Source organism: Excalfactoria chinensis, chromosome 12, assembly GCF_039878825.1.
Source record: "Excalfactoria chinensis isolate bCotChi1 chromosome 12, bCotChi1.hap2, whole genome shotgun sequence".
NCBI classification, from domain to species: Eukaryota; Metazoa; Chordata; class Aves; order Galliformes; family Phasianidae; genus Excalfactoria; species Excalfactoria chinensis.
In genome coordinates, this window is record NC_092836.1 from 11,656,166 (window position 1) to 11,680,437 (window position 24,272).

Below are 24,272 nucleotides of genomic sequence, written 5' to 3' on the forward strand. Positions count from 1 at the left end.
ATTAATCTTGTTTGGTTTTTCAGTTATCTCCTGAAAGAACTTTTGAATCAACTGGGCAAACTTCTGAAACTGACAAATAAGCAGCAGTAACATCTGGTTCACGTTATTTTTTACTTTGAAAAGGACTGAACAATTTAAAAGACAGGAAACTCATTGTTCTGTCTCAAATTATAACTGCAATCAATGCCTTAAATCTTGTATTAGATGTAATCTTTTGGTCAGTACAGCACAATTACATTTCTATGACTTAAATTCAGTAGAATAAAATATTAATTTTCAAGCACCAACACAAGTTCTTAAACAAACAAAAACCAAAACAAAAGAAACCTTCCCTCCCCCCCCCCAGTGTACATTTACACAAAACATTGTAGAGTGCTCTGAAATAATCCAAGTTTTACTGTGAGTCAAAACTTGCAATTCTAAGTCAAACAAAGTAATTTAGGAGCTTCCCTTAGATAGGAACTTGAAAGCTATGTAATCTTTTATTTTTCCTTGGGGAAAGTGCAGAAAGAAAACATACAACCAAGCGACAACTGCAACCAAACACATCTGAGTTTTTTCAGGCAGGAAGTGATTGTTAGCTTTAAACCCAGATGCAGCGAGAATGGTTCGCTGCCAATGTCTCTTGACTCCACAGAATTCCTTCTTTGTATCTCTATGGGTTTTGGATTCCAACATGCAGAATGATGTGGAGCTGTTGGAATGCATCCAGAGGAGGGCCATGAAGTTGATAAGAGGATTGGAGCATTCCTCCTTTGATGCAAGGTTGAGAGAGTTGGGATTGTATAGCTTGGAGAAGAGGAGGCTCTGGGAAGACCTCATTGTGAGCTTCCGGTTCTTGAATGGAGCTTATGGGCAGGAGGGGGGAGAGTGACTTTTTGTGCAGGTAAATAGTGACAAGGCAAGGGGGAATGGATTTAAACTGAAAGGAAGTTTAGGGTAGGTGTAGGAAGGAATTCCTCATTCAGAGGATGGTGGGACAGTGGAACAGGCTGCCCAGAGAACCTCTGGATGCCCTCTCCCTGGAGGCATTCAAGACCAGGTTTGATGGGTTCTTGGGCAGTCTGATCCTGGTGGTTGGCAACTCTTACACATAGCAGGCAGGCTAGAAGTAGATGATCTTTGAGCTCCTTTCCAACTCAAGCCATTCTATGATTCTAGGTAAAAATCCTGCTGCTGATATTCCAGTGTTAAGTGCTGTGTATTCATAGCGTTTTGATCATGGAAAAAGTTGTTTTAAAATCACCTACCAGAAACTCTCAAAAGAACTACTCTGATATGAACTGACTCTATCACATGCATTAATTAATTAATGATTCTCCTGGAATAATAGGTTGAAATGAATCAGGGAGGTCACTTTACAGTGTCCAGGAGGTATCTCCTCTGTGAAACATCCTTGTTAATTACTCTGAAAAAGAGGGTAACAGTATGGTAGTCAGCTGCTGTTCTTAATCACGGAAATGACAGTGAATGCTGACAAGAAATTTGCAGTGGGATGCTGAATGTATATGTGGTGAAACGGGAAATGAAATTCAATGCTGATGAAGGTATAGACCTGAGGAAGAGAAAAATAATCCTAAATTTACAAAGAAATAATGTTCTCTGGATTATTAGTACACAGGAAAGAGGTCTTGAGTTATTTTATATTATCTACCAAAATGTCAGTTTACATACTGAGTACAGTCAAAGAAACATGGCTGAAGATTAGAAATAACTGGGAAAGGAATCACATGCAAACTAGGGAACACTAGATTGACACTTTGTTTTCTAGCTGTTTTGTCCTGAATTCAATGCCAGTTCAAATGCTCTTTGTCTTGTAAAGGTTATGGGTAGAGCTAGAGAAGGTACAACTGACAAAAGAAGGAAAGATGAGCAAGAAATATGGAATAGCTTCTTTGTGAGTCTAAATAGGTCTGTTAAAGCTGGAAAAGCAATGAGAGAAGTGGGATGTAATAGAAATCTGCAAGAGTCTGAGAAGCATTTAAAGAGGAAAATAAAGGAGGAGTAACTGAAATTTCTTCTGAGACAAGAATCGGGAAATACCAAATTGAAAGAAGCATATTTAGAATTAATAAGATGTTAAAATGAAAGACTGGTAGCTCACTGTAATAAGACTTTGCTTGCTGCAGATTTAAAAGGTCATTAAATTTATAAAGTCCTTCAAGGGCTAATAAGCACATTGATCCCCAGTTGGGATCTAGAACTCCTTAAGCTGAAACTACTGGAAAGTGCTAATGCCTCTTACACTGTTTCCTGGGCATCCAGTTTGGGCCAGTTGTTGAATCCAGTACAAAAACATCTTGTAGTGCCTGAATGATGAGCCCCATTCTTTTTTGCCCTCATTCAAAAGATGCTTCAAAGATCCTTTTTTTTCCTTCCTTCATTGGATATATAAAAAGTTTTATCACCAGACGATCCCTTCAGAATATTTTCTATAAAAGCATATTGAATAAGGGCATGTAAACTGTATCTGAACTATTTTTAAACTGCAGTTGCCCCCCCCTCCCCCCCACGTAAGTTTAAAAGATGAATTACCTGTGTGGACTGTATTCCAAATCTCTTAGTGGTCTTAAAGAACAGAACGATCAGAGTCATAAATAACATGAGGTCAGCAGTGAATGGTGACATCTTCTACACATCAGTCAGTGTTCCAGACATTCTTTCATTCTGGTTCTCTCAACCAGGGAATTTGGTCTCTGAATTAAGAGGAAGAAGTGCCAGAAGGCTTTCTCTATCTGGAGCCATACTCACAATGAAACCAAACTTACTGTCAGCAAATTTGCAGCAGATAAACTCGTGTTCACAAGCAGATTGTATTAATGCATTTCAAGAAAGCTGTTTAAACACTAAATAAGCAAATAAAATGATCTTTTAGCAAGAGTTGCATTTTTTTTTTTTAATTTTTTTTTAATGTTTAATGTCAACATTGGTGAGTAGATCAGTTACATATTTAGGGAGCAGTACGTTTGCATTTAATAAGGGTTAGACTTTTATTAGGGAAGATAAAAATGTTGAAGTATATCAGTGATATCTGGTCAGGATTACTTTGGCGTTACAAAGAAAGCATTGTTTAAGTAGGTACTAGTTCTCTTATAAAACTCCAGAAGTGACTCAGATTTGTCTTAAGTGTTTGAATCAAGAAAGTAATATCCTGTTCAGAAGCAGCATTACATTTAAAAACAAAGACCAAAACCATTTTCGCTTTCTACAATTACATGAATAAGTACATTTTGACATTTTAAAATGGAAATTTAGATCGCTTTTCTGCTTCCCATTGAGGAGAAAGAAGCAGGGTATTATGACAGCAAAAATATCAATGTTCTGATTAATTGCATTATGCTGCTGCAAATATTCACATTTCTTCCCCTGAAAAAAATTTTCTGAGTTGGTGAAAATATGCTACAGTTGGATAATATTCATAGATAGAAACAATGCATTGTTTTATTTATTGAATAGATTTGTCAGATGCTGGCAGTGAATCAGGTTTTGGGGCCAGGGAAAAAAAAGTATCTGTTCATCAGTAATAGTGTAGCCTTCTGATATTAATCTTATACAATTGAATTCTAACATAATGGAAACTAAAAGCACTTTATTTTGTAGATCTGTATGTAGCTCTCAAACTTACATCTCCTGGGCCACTTTCAGCCCAGCTTTACACTCGACAGCCTTTTGAAAATTGATTAGATATAGAAGAGTAAGTGAATGAAGTTGCACAGTATAATTCTAGTGGACCTTATTGATTAATGTGGTTTGTTCTTAAATTCTGGATAAGGTGACAGACATTGCTGAGCAGGGCTCTATATTTTAACATCAGATTCAAGAGAAGTTTTGGGGACTTTTGTGTCAGACTACACAAGAGAAAACCTATCAGCTTGCTCCCTTGAACAGCTGCTGCTTTTTGTTTGTTCTTTCTAGCTGTTACAAGGAAAGAAAAAAAGGTGATAAAAGATTCTACAGACAAAAAAATATTACTGCAATGTCCACTTAATTACAAACTAATCAAATTTATTTTCTTTGTTTCCTGTGATGTCTGGTGCAATTTACTCCTTTATCCTGTTTAGCAATATTAAAAACAAAAGGAGCAGCTGGCTGAAGGCTTTTCACTTGGCAGGTAAACATTTGCTGTTACTCTCCAAGGAGGTCAGGGTATTTTGCATTTCATCATTCCTAGAATTTATCCTCTATGACCCAGCTCAATAAAACCTCCTGTGAGAAAGGTCTTAGAGCAAGAAAAGTATCATCAACAAGTAAGAATATAGGACTACACAAAATTAATTCTTGTCCTGCTTTCTGCCTTTCTCCAAGTATTTTTTGTATTATAGAGCAATCAGAAGGATAGTTTCTTGGAAATATTGTTTATTGATCACTTATTTTTTGGCAGTATTTTCTTGGTATAGAGAGGAAAAAGATGGAAAGAGTGAGAGCTGTAAGCTCATAGATGAGAAAACTGTGAGCTTAATGTGGGTGTGAAAGTTACAGAAATATTTGGATTCTTTGAGAGGGTTATTTTTCCTTCTGTGTGCTGTTTAAGAGAATCAATAGAGCTCTACAGTGATGACAGCATCTCTCTCTCTTTTTTTTTTTTTTTTTTTAATCTTTCAAAAGAAATTTTTTTTGACTAGTGGCTTACGTGGTATTGTTTGATTCTGAGAACATTAACATTCAATTCTTCCCTTCGTGCAAGTACAAGTGATTTGAATAGATTATGCTATAACAAATGGGCAGTTTCTAGGAGTTTGATTTCTTAAGAATGAAAAGGTGTGAGGTTAATACAGGTATGTGTTCATATTTTACTTGAACTAAGAAGGTTTTCATATATAAATGTGCATTCAGAGAGTATTCATTTTAGTGAATAGATTTGGAACAGAGGATGGAATGGTTATTCACATCATCATACATAGATGTGATTCATATTCAGTGTTGGTAGCACTTCAGATTTTTGTAGACTCTTCTATGCTCTTGTTAAACAGGAAAAAAGGTAAAAGAAAAAATATAAAAAAAATAAAAAATGCATAGTATATTTTACTAAGGTTTGTGGCTGTGGAGATGAGAGAATGCTCTTTTGAGGTACTTTTGTATGAAGTGGCCTAGACTATGGACTTTGCTTTCTCTTAGCAGGCAAAATTCAATTTTAACGTCAGTTAAAGCAGTACAGAAGCTGATTTACCAGTGCAGTAGGGAAGATGAGAATCTTTGTGACAGATGAATCATGGAAGCTGCTTAAGTTATTTTTGTAAGAAGACAGTAGAGTGAAGGGAATAAAAGTGGGGGGAAAAAAGGACTGGTGGAGTACTTTGATATGGTTTGAACATTAGTGAGGTATAATTTTCATTGAAAGTGATAGCAAGTGATATAAAATAAGCCTAGTTGAGCTGCAGGATTTTGTTTCACCAATGGAGATGTCAATGAGGCCAATGTCGTGTAAATAAAATTAGTTTTTAAACTGTAATTGTTCTTATTTTCATTTTTTAATAGAGTAGGGTGTTTTAATGATAATACAGAGGCACCGAAGGAGGAAAAAGTGAGAAAATGTTGGAGTCTTATCCTGTTTTGTCTGAGATAATGATTTAAGACTTGACAAAAGTAAAGGGTTTCGTTGACTTCCCCTGTTCCCTTCTGTAATCAATCAGCCTCTCCAGCAGCTTCAGGAATTGATCATATGAAAGAAGAAATATAGAGCCTGCAATGCAGTTTTCACTGGTGTCATTCTGGCAAGTATTCCTGTTAGAGATAAAATATAGCACAAGTACTTTTAAGCTCCATTGTATTTTCTATTCTATGCCTTTCGTTCTTCTTTCCTCAATTCTTTGATCATACTTTTACCTGCCGAGTCCTTTTCACCTCTTTGAACACTCTGGCTGTTCTGATTTTTGCACCTCTCCCTCACTGGCTGACAGCTTCATACCATGAAATGGCCCCAATAAGTTTTTACTTGTGTAGAAACATCTTTTAATGAATGTGCAGAAAATGGCTTACTTTTTTTTTTTTTTTTTTTTTAAATTTATTTATTATTACTATTATTTTTAAAGCAACGTAATCTTCTCCCTGTGTATTCAGTTGCAAATAATACAAATAACCTGTGATCATCCATATGCTTGATGTTTTCAGCAGCAATTTGGCCCACTGGTGGCAAATGTAGATCAATCTACTCTGAAGCACAAAAGAACGGTGTCATGTTTTTAGCACAGATTTCTCTGTGCACCTCATTAGAACAGTACTGTTTAATTAACCAACTCTTCTGTGCTCTCATTTTTAAGACTATGTACAAGCTTGGGCAAAATTAAAACCACTGTACATATATATATATATACATATATATACTTTTTTTTTTTTTTTTTTTTTTTTTTTCAGTTTAAAAACAGAACAAAATGGCAGTTTCCTTCAGAAGTACTGTCCTCTTGCACCATATTTAAGGATTTAAGATTCAAACTTAGATTTGCTTTGTAGTGACAAGTAAAATATCTCACTCATCGTAGATTGTGTTCTCTAGAATTTTCCCTGGAACTTTTTGCATTTTGGTCATCTGAATATAATAAAGGTTTAATCCAGAGATTTCTGGCACAGATTTTATACCTCAAGGAATATCTGTGTTACAGTACAACTGATAGAAGTTGGCATAGATGCATATACTTCTTTACAGTTAAAGGGAGAAGCAAATGATAGGAGATGCAGTATGTGACATAATGGAGAATAATTCCCTTGTGATTTATCCTTTGCAGCTGTTAGTGACCTGAGCTGTGCCACATCCAATGCTTACTGTGGTTAGGAGGTGCTAGTTATAGAACTACATTTCATCATTTTTTGGAATCTAACTCAATCCATGTATTATGGACATTGACTTGGGTTTTGGTGAGTCCAGTGAACTGCTGCAGGATTTTTACTGTTACTGGCTGTAGTGATTGCACAGAATGACTAATATTTCTAATATTCTGATCAGTGCGTATTTCATTGTTTGAGAATGGGGAAAGACACTACTTTGGATACTGGAATCATACCAGCAGGGAGGTGGGACTCGATGATCTCTAGAGGTCTCTTCCAACCCCTACTGTGATACTGTCAGATTATCCTTTGTAGAGCAGTTACTCTGTTTTGCAAGGACTTCCTAATGGAGGGGATTTTATGGGTTTGAACTGAGAAAGCTAGGGCTAAAGGACAATATTGTAAAAAATTTACCAAATGGGAAGAAGAGTAACAGGTCACTTTGCTTTCCAAACTGTCTATCATTGTTAGTCTTCTTTCTATGCGTAGAAAGTGGGGTTGTTAAGGAGAAAAGGTTGTAATTTCAGACCAGTTTAGGCTTCTTTGTGCTTAAAGGTCAACAGATCTTTAAGACAATGCAGGATCAGAATCTTCACCTCTCTCAGCTTTTGTATAGTAATATATGTAGATTGCTCTGAAAGTAATGTCTACTATTTATTTCCATGGAAACTACAATAGGTACAAAGAGAACAATAACACTGTTTGATAAAGGATATTCTCATCTACAAAACCTTTTTTTGTTTGTTTGTTTTTGTTTTGATTTTGTTGGGGGGGAAGGGGAAATGCTATGACTATGGGAAAGCTAAGATTGAAAAATTCTATATAAAGTACAGCAGGTATGAGTGAGATGTTGGGAAGAAAGAAGAATAAGACGTATACTTCAGCTAATAGTTGTAAAGCAATTTCAGGTGGTTAATGTGCTCTGTCTCTTCTGTTCTGCTCCAGAGTAAGATAAAATGACCCAGATCAGGATGAATCTGAGCATGAATTAAGAAGTAGGAACGTATAACTTTGTCATTTCTTAAAAATGCAGTATCTGAAAGGGCCCATAATTTTTGCTAAATTACTTACAGAAATGCAATGGGATGCATACAACATTCTAGATATTGTGTATTGATTCTATATTCTCACTCTCTATTATACAGTATAGAAAAAATCCTCTCTAAACATTCAGTGGTGAAACTGGAGATTAGAGGAGGATATGTTGATGGGGATATTCATTTTGATCACAAATCTGTACTTAAACTGCAGTGGGTTTGCATTATATAGCCAGCAGATGTCTAAGCATGTGACTGGGGGAAAAACCTTAGCAGTTCTGATTAAATAAGCCTTTTGCATTCCAAGGTGGCTATATATGCCATACCCACCCCAAACATTTTGCTGTGTACTTATCTGTAGCATGGGACAATAGAAAAGAAGCCAATAGTTGCTCTATTGAGCAACTATTGTTGTGGAGTTTGCATGGTGTTTTGTGAAAATGATGCACATACCTGATCCTGAATTCACTTTCACATTTGCTTGCTTGTATTAAGTTTTGTTTTGTATCCAGCTGAAAGACAGAACTTAATAACTCCTTTCTTTCTTAATGATTGCGTAAACAAAATGGTCTTAAAGCATGCTTGCTTGTGAGCAGTTTGAGAGACAGGAAGAAGGTATTGTACAGTACTAATGGACTGCTGACAGAAGGCACAGTGTTGTCAGTTTAAAATTCATTACTGTAGTATGCAGTTGGCCCCAAATGCCCCTTCATTCCTATTTATTTCATTGCAACTGGCACCGAGCAGCTCACTGTAGGCTTCCCTGCACTTCATGACTTTGAACCGCTGTAAGACAGTAAGCCAACAGACGGATGCACTGCGAAGTCAGTGTTGAAGTAATTAAGATTGTTATATTATCGAAAAGGAATCCACCAGCAAACAGTGGGGAAAAAAGAAGAAAAGAAGTAGTTGTAGAGAATCATTTAGTAGTTTAAAGTAGAATATTACTGTCCCTCTGTAGTCATTTATAATTAGATTTCTAACCCTAGCAGTGACTTTTCATGGTGTTGTGGTCTAGTTTCAGAGTCACACCTTTAATTTGGTATGTTTTCCTACAGAAATGTACAACTGCTTTTATGGGCATGTTTAAATAATGCAAGTTGACAGTGCTTAGAACTTAAATTCTTGAATATTTAATTGGCATTCAAATAGGTAGTTATTTATTTTTTTTATATGAACATTACTGTAGCAATCCCTGGTTTTGATTTATGTAATTCAAGTGGGATACATGAGCGTCCATGTATGCCATACATACATGCATCCCCTCCCTCAGCCCCTAACTCTTTGAATAATGAGGGGAAAATCACTCCTTCTTCTAAGAGAGGAACACTTAGAGTGCTAATTTTATTTTTGCCTAATTATGATTCTTTATTCTTATGTAAGGGCATATTAGTATTGCTGTTATCATTATTTTTATGAGGCATGTAACTGCAGATTTTCCTTCATGTTTTTGTGGTTAATATTTTTCTGCAGGGTGTGAACTTAGTGCCATCTTCTGGGAAAACTGAGCAAGTGCAGGGCTTTAATTATCTTCGTACTGAATTTATATAGGCCGTAAGTCAGAAGACTCTCAATAAGTTTGGCAAGACTAAATGAAGTTTTAAGAAAGTTAATTGCAAAATCTGTCTTCTGATTTCTGAAGGCATAATTTTGCAACTATTGGGCCACAAATGCTGCTTCCTTAATGATTTCTTCTTCCTGCAGATTTGCCCCAGTTCTTCAGAAACTCTGGGCAAAATCTCATTCCAGATGGTTGCCTCTCTGTGATGCATCATTTTTCTATGTTTGATCTAACTGAAGATTTTAGATTTGAGCTTTCAAAAATCTCTATTTTTTTCCCCTTTCCCTTAACTCTAGCTGAATGCACAATTCTTAATTTCCTTTTCAAATTGTTTCAATGGGAAATGATTACGTATCATGGTTAATTAACTCACAGTGCTATTCCTAGTAGAGAAGAAGAAACAAATTGGAAGCTGTGCTCTTTTCTGGTTGTGTTTATTTCCTCCCCCCCGATTAAAGGATAGGAAGAAGGAGTCTGAACTTGGAACCTGGTTTATCCCTCTTTTTAAAAAAATGAAAACATTTCTGGCTTATCAGAAGCTGTGCTTGAAATTCTCATGTGAATAACGTGTGTTCATATCACTTTCCTAATGGCAGTGTTAAAAGTAAATAGTTTCAAAATCAAAAGATAGATAGGATTGGAAGATAAGGAATTTGAACCCAAACATCAGGGACAAATGAAGGACTTGAAGGAGTGCTCCTCAAAGGGAGGAAAACAATCCTGGTTTAAAGCTCTGAGGAATTAAAATTTTTTTAATGTTTTGAAATTGTTAGATAATTCCATGCAGTTTTATTTTGTTTTGCTTATTGAAAGGCAAGTTAGAGATATTCAAACTACTAATATGATTGAAAAATTGTCTGAAAGTTTACTCTGTCCTTTATTCAGTTTCAATTGAATAAACTGAAAGCCCATCATAGAGCTGAACCTGTTTTCCACTAACATGCTCAACTGCTCATGTTCGTAATTTAACAGTATTCTGGATTGTCATTCCTGCTGTATTTTCTTCTAACGCTTTTGTTATGCAATAGTAATAAACTATTGCCTTTTTGCATCTTTAATGTGCTGTCGATCTATATTGCAAAAAGAGGTTGTTTTGGGAGACTTGGATTATTTTCCTCAAATAGTTTATTAGAAGGTACTTAATGTTTTCCTTTAGGGAATGGTTTAGTGGAATTAATAATTGTTGTCAATCTAAAGTATTTAGTGTTAGATTTTCCTGGCTCAAAAACAAGTTGATTGACTTAAAACAAATTGTCTACTTAAGCAACAAGTCAAAGCTTTCTGAAAAACTGCATGCCTCGGGCTTATTTAAAGCCATGCAGATGAGAGCTGATTAATGCCTCATAGTGCAAAGCAGTAAAAGACCACAGAAGTGTGCTGCTTGTTTTCTTAGGTGAAAATGTGAGAATGGAAACACTAGCAAAAGTGCCCAAAAGATAATGAGAATGATCTTAGTAGTAACTTAGAATATTAAACATGATGTAGGCCGGATGAAATTAAGAGAATAAAGGTCAAGCTTGTTCGATTTTCTTGTTAGAAAATTAAGGTTTGTTTTATTTCTTACACAAGGTACAAAATAACTACATTTCAATAACTAAGTGTGGACATAAGTAAACTGTTCTATATCTGCGTGAAGAGAAGGCTGTATCTGGGCTTTGGTAAAGCTGCTTAGAAACCTGATAGAAGTATTTGATAAATGTCAGAAATCCCCCACTGGATAAATTCTTCATTGAAAGGTATTCAACTGATTTTTTTATTTTTATTTTTTTAAAGAAAATCAGTTGGATTTTAGGGGCAAGGTGCGAACTTAAAGATCTGAAATAAAAATGCTCACCACAGAAAGCATTGGCTAAACAGGAAAAATGTAGAGAAAAGGAGGAAGGGATTGGAGAGAGAGATTTCAGACATAAGGACTGGTTTTAACGAATGATTTTTGATGCTTTAGAGTTGCAGTACAGTCAATGCTTTGTAATACTGTGAAGAAATATGTTTTGGCAGAATGAGAAAGTCGATCTGTGATGGCAGGCCTACTTAAGGCAAACAGCAAAGCAAAGGAAATAATGAAAAATGACATCTATGCCCACAGCAAATTGAGGAAGGGGGAAGAAATGGGTTTACAGATTGTGCTTAAAGAATTAGGTGCAAAACTACTCTGAAATTTGCAATACTAAAATGTTTTTGCCTGCAGTTAGCCCTCAGTAATAAACTGAGATATGTTTTTGTACAATTATACTGAGTTCTTAGGTGATGCTTTCCTTCCAGTGTTGTTTTTCATTAAAATATTTGTGGGAAATCTCCAAGAAAAACTGACTGAATAGTCACAAAGCCTAATAGTTTAGATCAGATTAAATACAAAGTCTATATTAAGGAATGCAGATGTCTAACATACATGATAAGGTTCCTTATTTAGCTCACAAAGCATGGTATTAAGAGCAAGCATTTATCAAATTTGACAAGACACCAAATCTAAAAGTGTGTGAAGAAAGAAAAGGAAAGCAAATAAACAAGAAGCTGCCCTTTCGAACACAGAGTGCCAGTAAACTGTTATACATAAGTTGTCTCACATCTGTTACAGCTCCAGAAATTTCAATGCTGAAGATGCCTTTTTGTGTGTGGTTTGAACCTTCTGTGATTCCTTAGATGTTGCATCTTTCTTCTATAATCTGTTTTTCTCAGTGGTGCCTTATTCAAGCAAAATACTTGTTAATTAATCCTGAAGGGTTATTTACCATTCCAGCATCCTAACTTTAGATAGTGAGCCAAATACATGGAAGAATCTATTTCTTGATTTATACCAATGAGGAAAATATCTCCAATCCCCTTTTTGGCTTTTTTCTTATAGGATGAACTGAAGGTTTGCATAGTAGTATTTAACAATGTTTAGGTGTAAATGTTCGCAAATCTAATTCTCATGCTTGTTTCAGTAATATAACTGAAGTTAATGTATAGATTGGCTTAGATGCAATTTATAAGTTTGTCACCTTTCAGCATTGGAACCTCATAAACTGAAGACTAAAATTGGAGTAGTGGCAGGTTATAGAGTAAGTAAAGAATCTCTATTTAGCAAATAAAAACCAAAAAGTCAACCGTATATGTTGTTGCTATTTCTCCTAAGTTACGAATCCTGTTGTGTAGCTGCAACTGTGTTTTCAATGCCTTCTGTATCATTAGGCATTTGCCACTGCCAAGGTCTGGAGTGTATGAACCGACCCAGCCTTTGTCTCAAAACACAGGGTATTATAGTCAGTATGGTTTACTCCCTCTGTTGTGTGTGCAATAGAGAAAATATGATCATGCAAGGCTGCTTAATAATGTATCCCATTCCCTCAAAAATTTAGCTGCAGAAACTGCGTAGTCATCCTAAGTTCAGAGAATAAATTTTGTAAAATACTGTTAGATATGCCTGTCAGAAGTCTGTAACAGATAATAAAACTGTCAAAAGCTCTTTTTATTTTTGTGTATACTAATAAAAGGGAGGGGAGGGAAAAAAACTGCTGGAAGCAGAAAGATTTTTTGATACAGCTTCTGGAAGTTTTTGTCATGTATCCCCCTTGCCACCTGCATGGTGTGAAGCAGTTCAACCACATCCTACGCTGCAGCGTGAGATTGCTTTTTGCCTGGAACTGCCTTATTTCCTAGATTATTATCTCTAAGCTTGCAGGGTTCTGCTCTCAGTTGTTTTACACTATAGAGGCTGTTTGTCTATCACAACCACATAGATGCTGTGGTGTTGAGAGGACATAGGCAGTTTTGACAGTAGTCATTTCTTCCTTATCTTACATGGCTTTACATCAATAGTCGTATAAGAAAAATCCTAATACGTTTTACTTTTTTGACCAGAGTGGGAAAGAAACAGGAGAATCAGTAACTGAAAATGAAACAGTGAGAGACAGAAGCCAAAAGACAGTGGCTTGAAGTAGAGGAAAAACACTGCTACCTATCACTCTATTCAGGTGGGGCATCAAAGCATCTTGAATGGCTACAGAAATACTTGTTTTGCCTACACTGGGTGATCTTGACATTGCCCTCTTTAGCCGTAGCACAGAGCTGAACCATTTAGAGGAGAAACACATTCAGAGTTCCTCACCACTCAATTCCAAATTTGAGTGATTATTGTCAGTGGAATAAACTGGTTAGATTATAATGATATTAGAGGAAATGAGTAGTAAATCACTTATGGTATACTTTCTAAGTCTATCACTCGATAATAACCTATGACAGTTTTGGCCATCAAATCCTTCTGGCTGGCTTTCCCAGTTAACACAACCCCCGCTATGACTCCTTCCTACCTTTAGCTTACACAGCATTTGTTGCTTCCTTCCAAGTTACTGTCAGTTTTTGTTTTTTGTCTTTAATTAGTTAATTAATAATAATAAATTATTTGGTTTTATTTGTTCGACAGTTTTCAGTAGATTCTTCACTTTTGGTGCCAGGGTGGTGATGTACAATAGAAGTTCTGTATGCTGATAGATAATTATTTTAAATTGGTCAATCTCCTTACAATATCCTTTTTCTCCAGTGTTTACCGAATCTCTAAGGCTTTGAGATACTCAGAAATGCTTCTGTGCTTTGATCCAAGGTGTGCTGTGTCAGGATGGATATCTGAAGGTGATCTGCCTGTGGATAGCTCCTTTCCATAGGTTAATGTCCACTTGTAGAGCAAAAGTTGGAAGCCAGGCAACCAAGCAGGGGCTGCTAATTCTTCTTCATAGTTCTGTTTCAAATTATGGGGGCAAATTGTGGAAACCTGCACCATGCTTAATTCAAAAAAAGGTTAATGGGAACCTCCTGTGCAGTTCCATGGATCGCCTCTTGGAGTTGGGCTGTAGGGGAAGATCACAAAAGTTCTGTGAGAACTATTTATATGTTCCCTAGAAGCCTGGAATCTTTCTATAAGCCCTTGTCATCTGGTCTGTTTTTAATAGAAATTATGAAAAGCGTGATAGATCTTGTGTGTCTTTTCAAATCCCACAAAGTCCTGCCTATGTACTAAAAGCAGCGTGACAGATATTCACAGCACTCCCACATTCCTCCCCTGCTACAATTAATTATTCAGTACCTTTCCACCCTCGCAACATGTGTTCTTTCCCCTTCTTAGCTAACTGCAGATACCAAAATCTGTGCCAGCACAAATCTAAATCTGGGCCATCGTGTTCAAAGAATTCTGAGTCTTGAAGGACTAAGAAGGTAGCAGCAGCCTGCTGCGGTTGAGGCTCTTGGGCTTAACATAGTTACAGAGAAGCAGACACAACAACTGCTGTGTTCAGCAACAAACGTGTTTATGGGCGGAACGCAAGAGCACCGTACATAGGTTGCTGTGGGACAGAAAGGGAAGTTATGACTGTTTTATCTTGCCAGAAATGCTATTTTGAGTTCTGACTTCTAATAATTTGTGTGTTGATCTAAGAGTTTTTGCTTTTACAATTGGCGTTCAGAAGAGTTATGTGTTAGCAATTTATTTTCCTTTTTATTACTGCTTTAAAATATTTGAGATATTTTAGAAATGGATGTCCTTTGATTTAACTATAATCTTTTAGACAGTGGTGTACAGAGATTGTTTGACTTTGGGAAAGCATTTACTTATAAGTAGTTTTTAGCATCAAGGAGTAAGTATTGTCTAATGTAATGTTAGAAAAAGCTATTTTACATCATACAGATTGGAGGAGGAAAAAAGTCTTCTCTTTTGACTTTTTATAGACTATACGAGTAGTTACTGAATATTTCTGTTGCGTAGTAGCTAGATAATTGTGCAGTGCAGAGGGTTTACTTTACTATGCTTATGCAAAGTATTGGCTCTCTCCGCAGGTATTTATAGGCATGTTACTTCAGGCAGTCATTCTTTTGCAAAGAATGAAAAGACATGAGTTTCATTCTTCAAATAAATGTCTTGGGACTGAAAATCTGGCTGATGTGGAGACTGAGCTCAAAATAAAGTAAAAGAGAAATTTCTTGAATTATTTTATTTTTCATCAAAAGGAGGAAATTCAATTCAAAAATCTATCTCAATTAAAAAAATAAAATTAAATATGGCATGAAAAAGCTTTAAAATCAAAACATTTAATTTGAAAAATCTAGTGTTTTTTTTTTTTTTTTTTTTTTTTTTTTTTTTTTTTCTCCCCCTCCTTTTGGACCTTTTGAAGGAGGTTATTATTTTTTTTAATTTATTTTTTAAAATTTATGAATAAATCAAATTAGTAACATTTATTTACTTCCGAAAATTTTATGTTTCTCTCCAACTTTCAGTTTTGCAAATCTACGAAGGAATTAGAGTCTATATTCCTAAAGCAAACTCTTGTTTAGCCTAGAAACATTGTGTAACTGCTATATTAACTGTTGGAGATGATCTATAAATATTATGTCAGTTCAGTCAAAAAGCATTTGGAAAGAAAGGAGTTTGGTTTTGTTTACTTTGCAGCATTTGTCTCTGTCTCTGCCTTCCCATCTCTTTGTTAATTCGTTCACTCATAAACATCGTTGCATGTTATTTCTCTATTTTTTTGAGCATTTTGAACATTTGGATTTCTGTGCTAAAGCTGTCATTCTCAGGATCATAAACAGTACAGTAATGGATTTAAAGTAGAAAATTGCTACATCTAGAACAGATTTGAAATTAAGTTCATAGGGAACTTTTCAACTTACATAAATAATTCAAAACATACTGAGATCTTAAGAAATGGTGAGAATTACCATTAGTAATAAGTAGGGCTGTAAATGAGTAGACTACATTTGCATGTTCTCAACTGAGTGCGTGCCTGATGAGATACAAACATTAAGAGGTTTAAGCTCTGAACACTTATAAAAGCATTGCCATTTAATTGTACAACAGATTAAGACTACAGAATTCCACTGCAGCCCAAACTTTTTATCCTTTTAAAGTGACTGCTAAGATCTGTGATTTCAGAAAGTTTTTTTTCTTTCTGTTTAAATTCAGTTTATTACATACTGACAGCTGTAGGAATAATTCTCAAAATGAAGGTGTTATCAAATAACTGAAGAAGCCTCTGATACTGACTTGAGGTGTTAATGAATTACTGTTTAATTGAAGTGTGGAGTTGCAGAATATTCATTAATGCAAAAAAACCAACCAAACAAACATGTCTGGTGCCATACATTTGAAGTCATCTAAATCATACTGATATGATGTGGCTTTCAAGAACTTGTATTTCTATGCATTTGATATATTATATTAGCAATTAATAAAGAAAAAATAAGGAGACAAACATTTTCAGATATTAAACATGCTTTTATAGTAATTAGGATAATTATCTGTGCTTCAACTTTAATATGAATAAAATCATTTTATTTTTCATTTTGTTGAATATGGAGTGACAGATTTCTCTCCTGAACAGAGAAAACGCTGTATTCAACTGTAATACAAATAATGTAGGACAAGATATTGTGTGAAAAATAAGTATGAAAGCACAGTGAGATGTAATAGGAATATTATTATTATTCATTGTGGGATTAATTATTTTTTACGTTTTTTTTTTCTGTGTCATATCTATTGAGTAAAGTCTGTCTTTAGCTTTGCTTTGTATATTTGAGTATTGTGAAGTTGTTGGTGTTGTTTTGTATATCTCAATAAAGTTATTTTTTCTGTTGAAGGTGCTTTTTGTTGAATTCAGTTCTTTCTGTTGAATCTCCTTTGCTTGCATCTGACCTTTATGTTGATTTTGCTTCATTTTTCATTTACCATGCTGTTCAGTTTTTGGATGCCAGGAGAACAAAGGTTTGTCTACTATTTGCAGTCTTTTTTTTTATTTTTTCTAAAATTCAATATTACTTACTGTGTTTTTCTTGCTTGTTCATTAGAGATACAGTAATCCTGTTTACTAAAACATATTCATGACTTTAGTTGCCAAAAGAAAAAAACAAAACCAATCAAGTGCTCCCCCCTCGCTGCCCACCAATATCCCTTCAGTTACAGGGAGTGCTTTGATTGACTTCATAACTCATCTGCTGAGCATCATGCAGGGCAGAACCACCTGTGGTCTATGAAGTAATTTAGAAAACATGGAATACTGAGTCTTTCAACTTTATAGGCACATATTGACTGTACAAATGGACGTGTCACTGCCTTGTGTTTGGGTTTGTTGTTTTTCTTTGCTCTTCATTTTATCTGTAGTTGACACTCTGTGTATTGTCATCTATTTTCACTAGAAGCACTTGAAGGAGATCATTATAAACATTGTCACATGCATTTGTGATTTTTTTTTTTTAAGGTCATTTAGTATACTTTCATTGTTAATGAATTTTTATAAAAGCATAAATGAAAGTTTAATCAAAGTCAAATTTTACATTCTGCTCCTAAATTTATTTATTTATTTATTTTTGGTGTTGTAGCATCTGCAAATGACAATCCAGGCACTTCAAGATGAGCTTAGAACCCAGAGAGATCTTAATCATCTTCTGCAGCAAGAAAGTGGAAACCGAGGTGCTGAGCATTTTACGATTGAGCTAACAGAGGAGAATTTTCGAAGACTTCAAGCAGAACACGATAGGCAAGCTAAAGAGCTGTTCCTGTTAAGAAAAACTCTAGAAGAAATGGAGCTAAGAATTGAAACACAAAAACAAACACTAAATGCTAGAGATGAATCAATAAAAAAGCTTCTGGAAATGTTGCAGAGTAAAGGTTTGCCCTCAAAAGGAATGGAAGATGACAATGAGAGAACTCGAAGGATGGCAGAAGCTGAATCTCAGGTTAATCATTTAGAAGTGATATTAGACCAGAAGGAGAAGGAAAACATACATCTTAGAGAGGTAAGGAAAACGCATTATTTATTTCTTTAAAAATACTGCTAATGTATTTGCTGCAGGTCTGGAAATAAGTATCTGAATGTTTTCTATTTCTGTTTTCATTGTTTCCTAGAAGGAGATGCACCTATTTTAAATCAAATTTAATAAACAAGTGGACTGAGATATTATGGAATAAAAGTAATTGTGCCATTCGGAGCTTGTTGTCTTTGATATTGTTGCTTTGCATCCAGTCTAGATTTCTTGTATTTTGACAAATCCATGTTTAGCAAATGAAGATGATTAGAATTATTGAAGAGACACTTGGCACCTTTTATTGCTATAAAATGACTAGTCACGAGTACATAGGGAATTTTGTTTTTATACCCCTTGTGTTTGAAATAAGTGTTTTCAAACATTTTGCCTTCTGTACTCAGACTTTATCTAATTTATTTTCTGCTGGGGTATACAACATAATACCACTACATTTACATGCTGGCCCCCAGCCCACCTGCATCAGCTGCCCACATTACTTGCTGATTAATTTTGAAACTATATTTGGGAGAAGTACAACTGAAAGAAAATCTGCCCGCTTTTCAAGCCCATGTGACCTTCTTCATCCTAGCAGCCTCTAAAGCTGATGACAGGGAAATGAGAAAGTGTGTCTTCCTCAGAGAGAGACCTTGTTGCTTCCTACTGAGAAAGGTGACAACTGCAGAAGTAGAGTATAAGCTACCCACAGTGAGGAGAATCAGGACATCCAGTTCTATTTCCTTAGAAATTCAGGAGCACTGTAGTCTGGTTGAACTACCAGTCTGGTAAAAAAACTGATTTGCCTGATAAGTCAAAGCATGAATAAAATCGGTACTAGAACACAGAAGACTATTATTGGTTCTTGGATAAAGAATAGCTATTTACATCTACGGAACTTTTGTTCCCCTGCGGATGAACTGTTTGAGGTTACGGCTACTTCATTAGTAAAAAGGAATTAATAAAACCAAGTGATTTATTTTAGATTTCAGATTAAAAGGAAGAAAAAGAAATATGTATTGAGGCCTCAGTTGTATCCAAAGCACTTCTCAAGCTTGGAAACATTAGAAAATTTGCAGGGCACAAACATACTTTTGAAGTTTTTTATTGAAGATGTGAATCCCCATGAATCTTTTCTCAGGCAAAACATTCATTAAAAAGTGATACCGCCACTTAATGGAGTCAGTGGATTCTGAGAGGAATTGCATAAGTGAATTAATGATACTGTATTTATTATTATTATGTATTTATTATTTTGTTCTATGATTGTGCCTCACTTATAGCATCATTATCACTTACATTTGTGATGACTAATTTGGCATATCTTGGACATGAATAAAGCAGAAATTTGAAGAAGGTTTTTTAATTTGCAGAGTAGTCAAGCTCTGGAATGGCCTTCTAAGAGCAGTTAAAGAAATAGGACTAAATAGAGCACAGAAAGTGGACAAAGATATCTCATAGTTCCCACTGGGTTGTTCTCAGGAGCCAGGAAAAAAATTGTTTCTCTCTAAATTTATATTGAGGATAAAGTAATTATCTTTCCTCTAGAGCAAATGTACTGAGGGGTTTGCTGGAGTTTCTGCTTATGACATGCTGATATGCCTTGGAGACTTGTCAAGGTTTAAAATTTACAGTTTTCTGGTCAGAATCTCTGTGTCAGCTTTGGGGAACTATCTATTGATTTGGGGATTTTGGCTAAGAATTTCCTTCATGCTTTAGGAATCCAAAGCTTTGTGTGAAATTCTCTCTCCAGCTCTGCTCCTGAGGCATGCTGTAGTTATGGATTTTGATTTATTTGCCTTTTGCTGTCTTGCAACTGGGAGTTGTCTACACAATTTAAAGGAATATCAGATATTCAGTATTTAGTTTTATCCATTTGTTAAAAAACAGAATATTCCACTTTTGATTTTTGTGTAGTGCAGTGAGTCTTTGTTTTCTGCTGTGCTTACTAGAATTGCTGTTACTGCATGCAGTCTCGATCCTACAAAGTACAGTTTTTGAGCCTGATAAATTAGGAATTACTGTGCTGCATCTTTTGCAGTAGTGTCCTTAGTGGATTCCATTTTTCAACAAGAGGTTGCAGGTTTTCAGCCTGGCTGTAAATGACCATCTTTTCCTCCACTTACCTGGGAATGTTTGACAGTGAATCAAAACTTGGAAGCTTTTTTCAATCCCGCTAAGGAATGATTTAGAATTTAGTATATGTCCAGCACCAAATTTTGTTCATTTTTTGTTCATTTTTATCTGTCTTTAACAAAATACTTGTTTTTGCAGAATTTTGACTAAAATATTCTGATTTCTGTATTTTTGCAGGTTACACTATTGAGCTCATGTTGAGTATATTCCTGAAAAACTAATACATTCTCCTGTGTAACACAATGTTCGATCAAATTCTGAAAATTAATTTTTAATTACCTTTGCTATTTTTGGTTTTACAAGTTGCTATCATTACTGCATGTGAAGTATGCACATTACCAGAAACCAGTGTTCTACTGTCTTGATTTGAAATAACGAAGTTATGCAAGAATCGTGTGGAAAAAGAGGGGAAAAAAACCACTTTGTTTCTTTTTCTTTCCCATGAATAGCTGTAGAAGTTAACGTAGTTGCCTCATAAAATGTGGAATTTCTCCTGACTGTAGATTATATTTCTTGGAGATACTGGAGAGAAGAGAGAGAGAAATAGCTAGTGTACCAGAGGCATAGGAGTATGCCTCTGGAATATAAAGCAGTCTGTTTTGGGGTGGTTTGGGGATGTTAGCCATTTGCCCCTCACAGACCACACCTTTCTGCAGCGTACACTCTACTGCATCATCAAACTTTGTTTCACGATAGCGAGCTTCTGATTGTGTTTACTCAAGTTCTCTTTGAGAGCTCTAGGAATGGCAAATTTGAGCCTTATTACACAGGAGGAAACTTCAGGTGAAGTTGGAATTCTGTTCTTCTCTTACAGGAACCACAAAGAATGTCTGTGTTGGTGAGGTTCATTAAAACAAATGTACTGGGGAAAAAAGCTATGCAAAAAAAGTGATTACATTCCTTTCTGCATATTAAGGAATTCATTATACAGGGAATACGCTTTCACAAGAATAGCTAGATTCCCTGACTTGTGCTAGTTATAGCAAAACTTTCATTAGTTGTTTATCACAAAGCAAGAGAAAATAATCTGATTGAATAGCATGAAGTGTAAGTATGCGTTTTAGCTTCAGTTTTGAAGATACAGCCTGCTAAGAAGAGATTATGGAGCTCCTCTCCATGGTTTCTGAGAGCATCTGTGTAGTCTGTGCTCAGTTTCCCTTCATTGAGTTAGACTGGATCTTTCATCTGTAAGAAATTTAGCTCATTGAATGCCCAGAAATATTTTTATTAGCCTTTTCCTATGATAGCTGGATTTTATTGTTATTTTATGAGAGAAAATGATATAGTATATGTTTGCTAAGGAAATTGTGTTCTTCAGGTAACAAAGTAGCCTTTGCGAATACACATATGTAAGTAGATGGCCGTTCTTGGGCCTGGGAATCTCCCTGTTTGTATGTTAACAGGTGAAAAGGAAATGTGTCTTGAAGCCATGATGTCATACCATTGTGTTCTTGTGTTCAGAAATAAGTAATAATATATATCACTAAACATACATTCCTGTCATTAAAAATGCCTGCCTTTTACTACTCACATTGATTATCAAATATATTTTCTAGGATTTGAGATAAACATTTTTTTTCTCTATAGTTTTGGGAGTACTGAAGGTAATCCGGTGATTTTATCATGTGGAAATCTAGCACAGATGTTTGGTATTACTTTTTTTTAAACATAGTGACCACACATTATTTACCCTAAGTACCATTAAGTATTTTTTTATTATTGCTATTAAAAACTTGCCTTAGGCAAAGTCCCACTAAATCTCTAGTAAAGTCAAATGTTAAAATTCCAGCAAGTATTTTATTATATATACATACACATAGATTACACATGCCTTCTCTATATAACATACAAATTCACTAAAATGGAATCTGAGATCATATAGGATTTTATATATACATTTTAACTCTTATCTTGCATGTATTCTTAAAATAACATTGTACGTGGTTTAAAGCTATGGTCTTTTCTTTCTACACTTAGGAAGAAGAACACAGCTTTATTATAATTTAAAGTGCACTTTTAAACTTTCAAGGGTTTTTTAAAACTTGCTCTATCTTTGAACTCAGCTTGGTCAAATAATGATGGTTGATGATAGGATTTGAACTGCCATCATGAATTACTTATTGCATGTTTTTAAAGTTATTAATGGAGTAAAGTTCTTTCTTCCACTGTGAGTAGAACAGATGCCTTGCAGACTTTTGGTGTTTACTGTAAATGTCTTACACTGGAGCCAGTAGTAATTTACTAAGGAAATGCTTTATCGACACCAAACATTTCTTCCCTGTAGTTAGTTATGCAGATTAACAACCATTCTAGTCTGAGTGTCTTTATTAGGTTCATTAGTGCCTCTTTCCTTTTATTTCTCCTGGTTCAGCACAAAATATTAATCTAATCAGTTGTTATAAAGACAATAATTATTTCCTATCACAATAGCGATAGTAATATGCGTTTTAAGGTGACTTCTTAGGTATACAGAAGAACATGGTAGTCATACGAGGCAAGAAAAAGTAGGCAGAAACTGATTATGGTCTAGAGAACAAATACTATTCCTAAGGTAGCCCATTCGGGTTTTGTTATTGCCCATAATATTGCTGGGGTACTTGGTTGCAGTAGTTCTTAAAAATCCAAAAGAAAGATTTTTACTTACAAATGAGTTTTGTTTTTTTTTTTTTTTTCAGTTAGGGCATGTTTTACTCTCCATGACAACATCACCACTAGTTTGGAATCTAGAATGTGAAAAAAATGTCAGTTTGAAATGAATGTTGATGTTTGAGAGGAAATTAAAGAAACTGTTCTAGAAAGAGAGAAAAATCATGAAACACAAAATTGAGAAAAGTATGAACACATTTTCCAGAACGTGAAAACTTTGTACGTACTCAAATCCAAATACGACTGAAGATCATAAACCTTGGGAGTCAGGGGGTACTGTATGGACTGATTTTTGTATTGGTTTCTGATTCTGCTGTTGTACTATTTTCAAGATGCTTGTGTAAACTATCCATTGGAATAGTGCAGTTTCTTTACAATACAACACCATGAAACATTATCATCTGGATAGTCCTAATGTTGGTGTTTAGAATTACAATGGGAAAATGATAGGCCTGATCTCATTAAAATCCCAGTGCACCAGTATGCATACTTATGAGTAGTGCCAGGGAACACTGTATAAAAAAGTACAGCATCAGGGCCTGTGTTAGTCACACACTTCAGTTCTCCTCTGCTTGTTGCAAACCATCCTCTATGGATACAGCTTCCTAGGAGTAACTGGGATAATTCAGCTCTGTCTATACTTCATTATGGCAATGTTAAATGCATTGTATTTCCTTACTATCCCACATGTGTCCCAGACATTCTAGTTCAGTTCCATAGACTTTCTTTTCTCTGAAATAAGTCAGACTTCTGCAGATGTATGTTTTCGTGTATATGCATTGTGAGGTTTATGATGATACAGATTTCCCAGTACATAAAAATACATCAGCACTGGAGTTCACTGACATCTTAATTGAACTTGTCATTTACAAATCCTTCTATGAGTTGCTGTGATCTTCAGGTGAGCTGCAGTAATCTGCAGCAAGATGAGCTCGATATGGATGAAAAGCTTTGTCATTCTACAGTTTGAAATGTAAGATCTCCTCTAAAAATAAGGAAAAACTATTTATTGGAGAATGAGCCTGTGCCTGGCTCCATCTGTTCACGTTATTCACATGAGGTACGTTGACTTACTTTAGACACTGGATGGCACTCTTGAATGAGAATTGGATTTTATTCTGGCTTTTATCCCTTCTGCAGATGATCATGCCCTATCTATTTGTCACAGCTCAATTTACAATGATGGGATGGACTAAGGAGTTCCTTCATTTGCAGCTGATAGTACGACACAGGAATTGTATTCAGTCTGTAGACAGACTGCAGTTAAAACAGCTGCAGATAAGAATCAAAGCAAGTAGAGAGCTTAATTGCATTTCTTGCTCTATGAAACAAGTGAAGTCAGGAATTATATCTGGATGCATTAGTAGAGT

The 24,272-nt window shown here is 35.3% G+C and overlaps 1 protein-coding gene across 17 annotated transcripts in view; it reads left to right on the plus strand.

The window, feature by feature from the left end:
• ERC2 (ELKS/RAB6-interacting/CAST family member 2) overlaps window positions 1–24,272 on the plus strand; it is a 369,674-nt gene that overhangs the window by 30,033 nt on the left and 315,369 nt on the right. For 11 of the 17 annotated variants that reach the window (XR_011905067.1, XR_011905069.1, XR_011905082.1 and 8 more), the window contains exons 3-4: window positions 17,063–17,086; window positions 17,701–18,117. Coding sequence is in view for 1 of the 17 variants with exons in the window: in XM_072347008.1 (XP_072203109.1) it covers window positions 17,063–17,086; window positions 17,701–18,117 (441 nt within the window). In the remaining 16 variants the exon portion in view is untranslated. The remainder of the gene's footprint in view (window positions 1–17,062; window positions 17,087–17,700; window positions 18,118–24,272) is intronic. The other 6 variants (XR_011905070.1, XR_011905073.1, XR_011905076.1 and 3 more) reach the window with 1 other exon arrangement.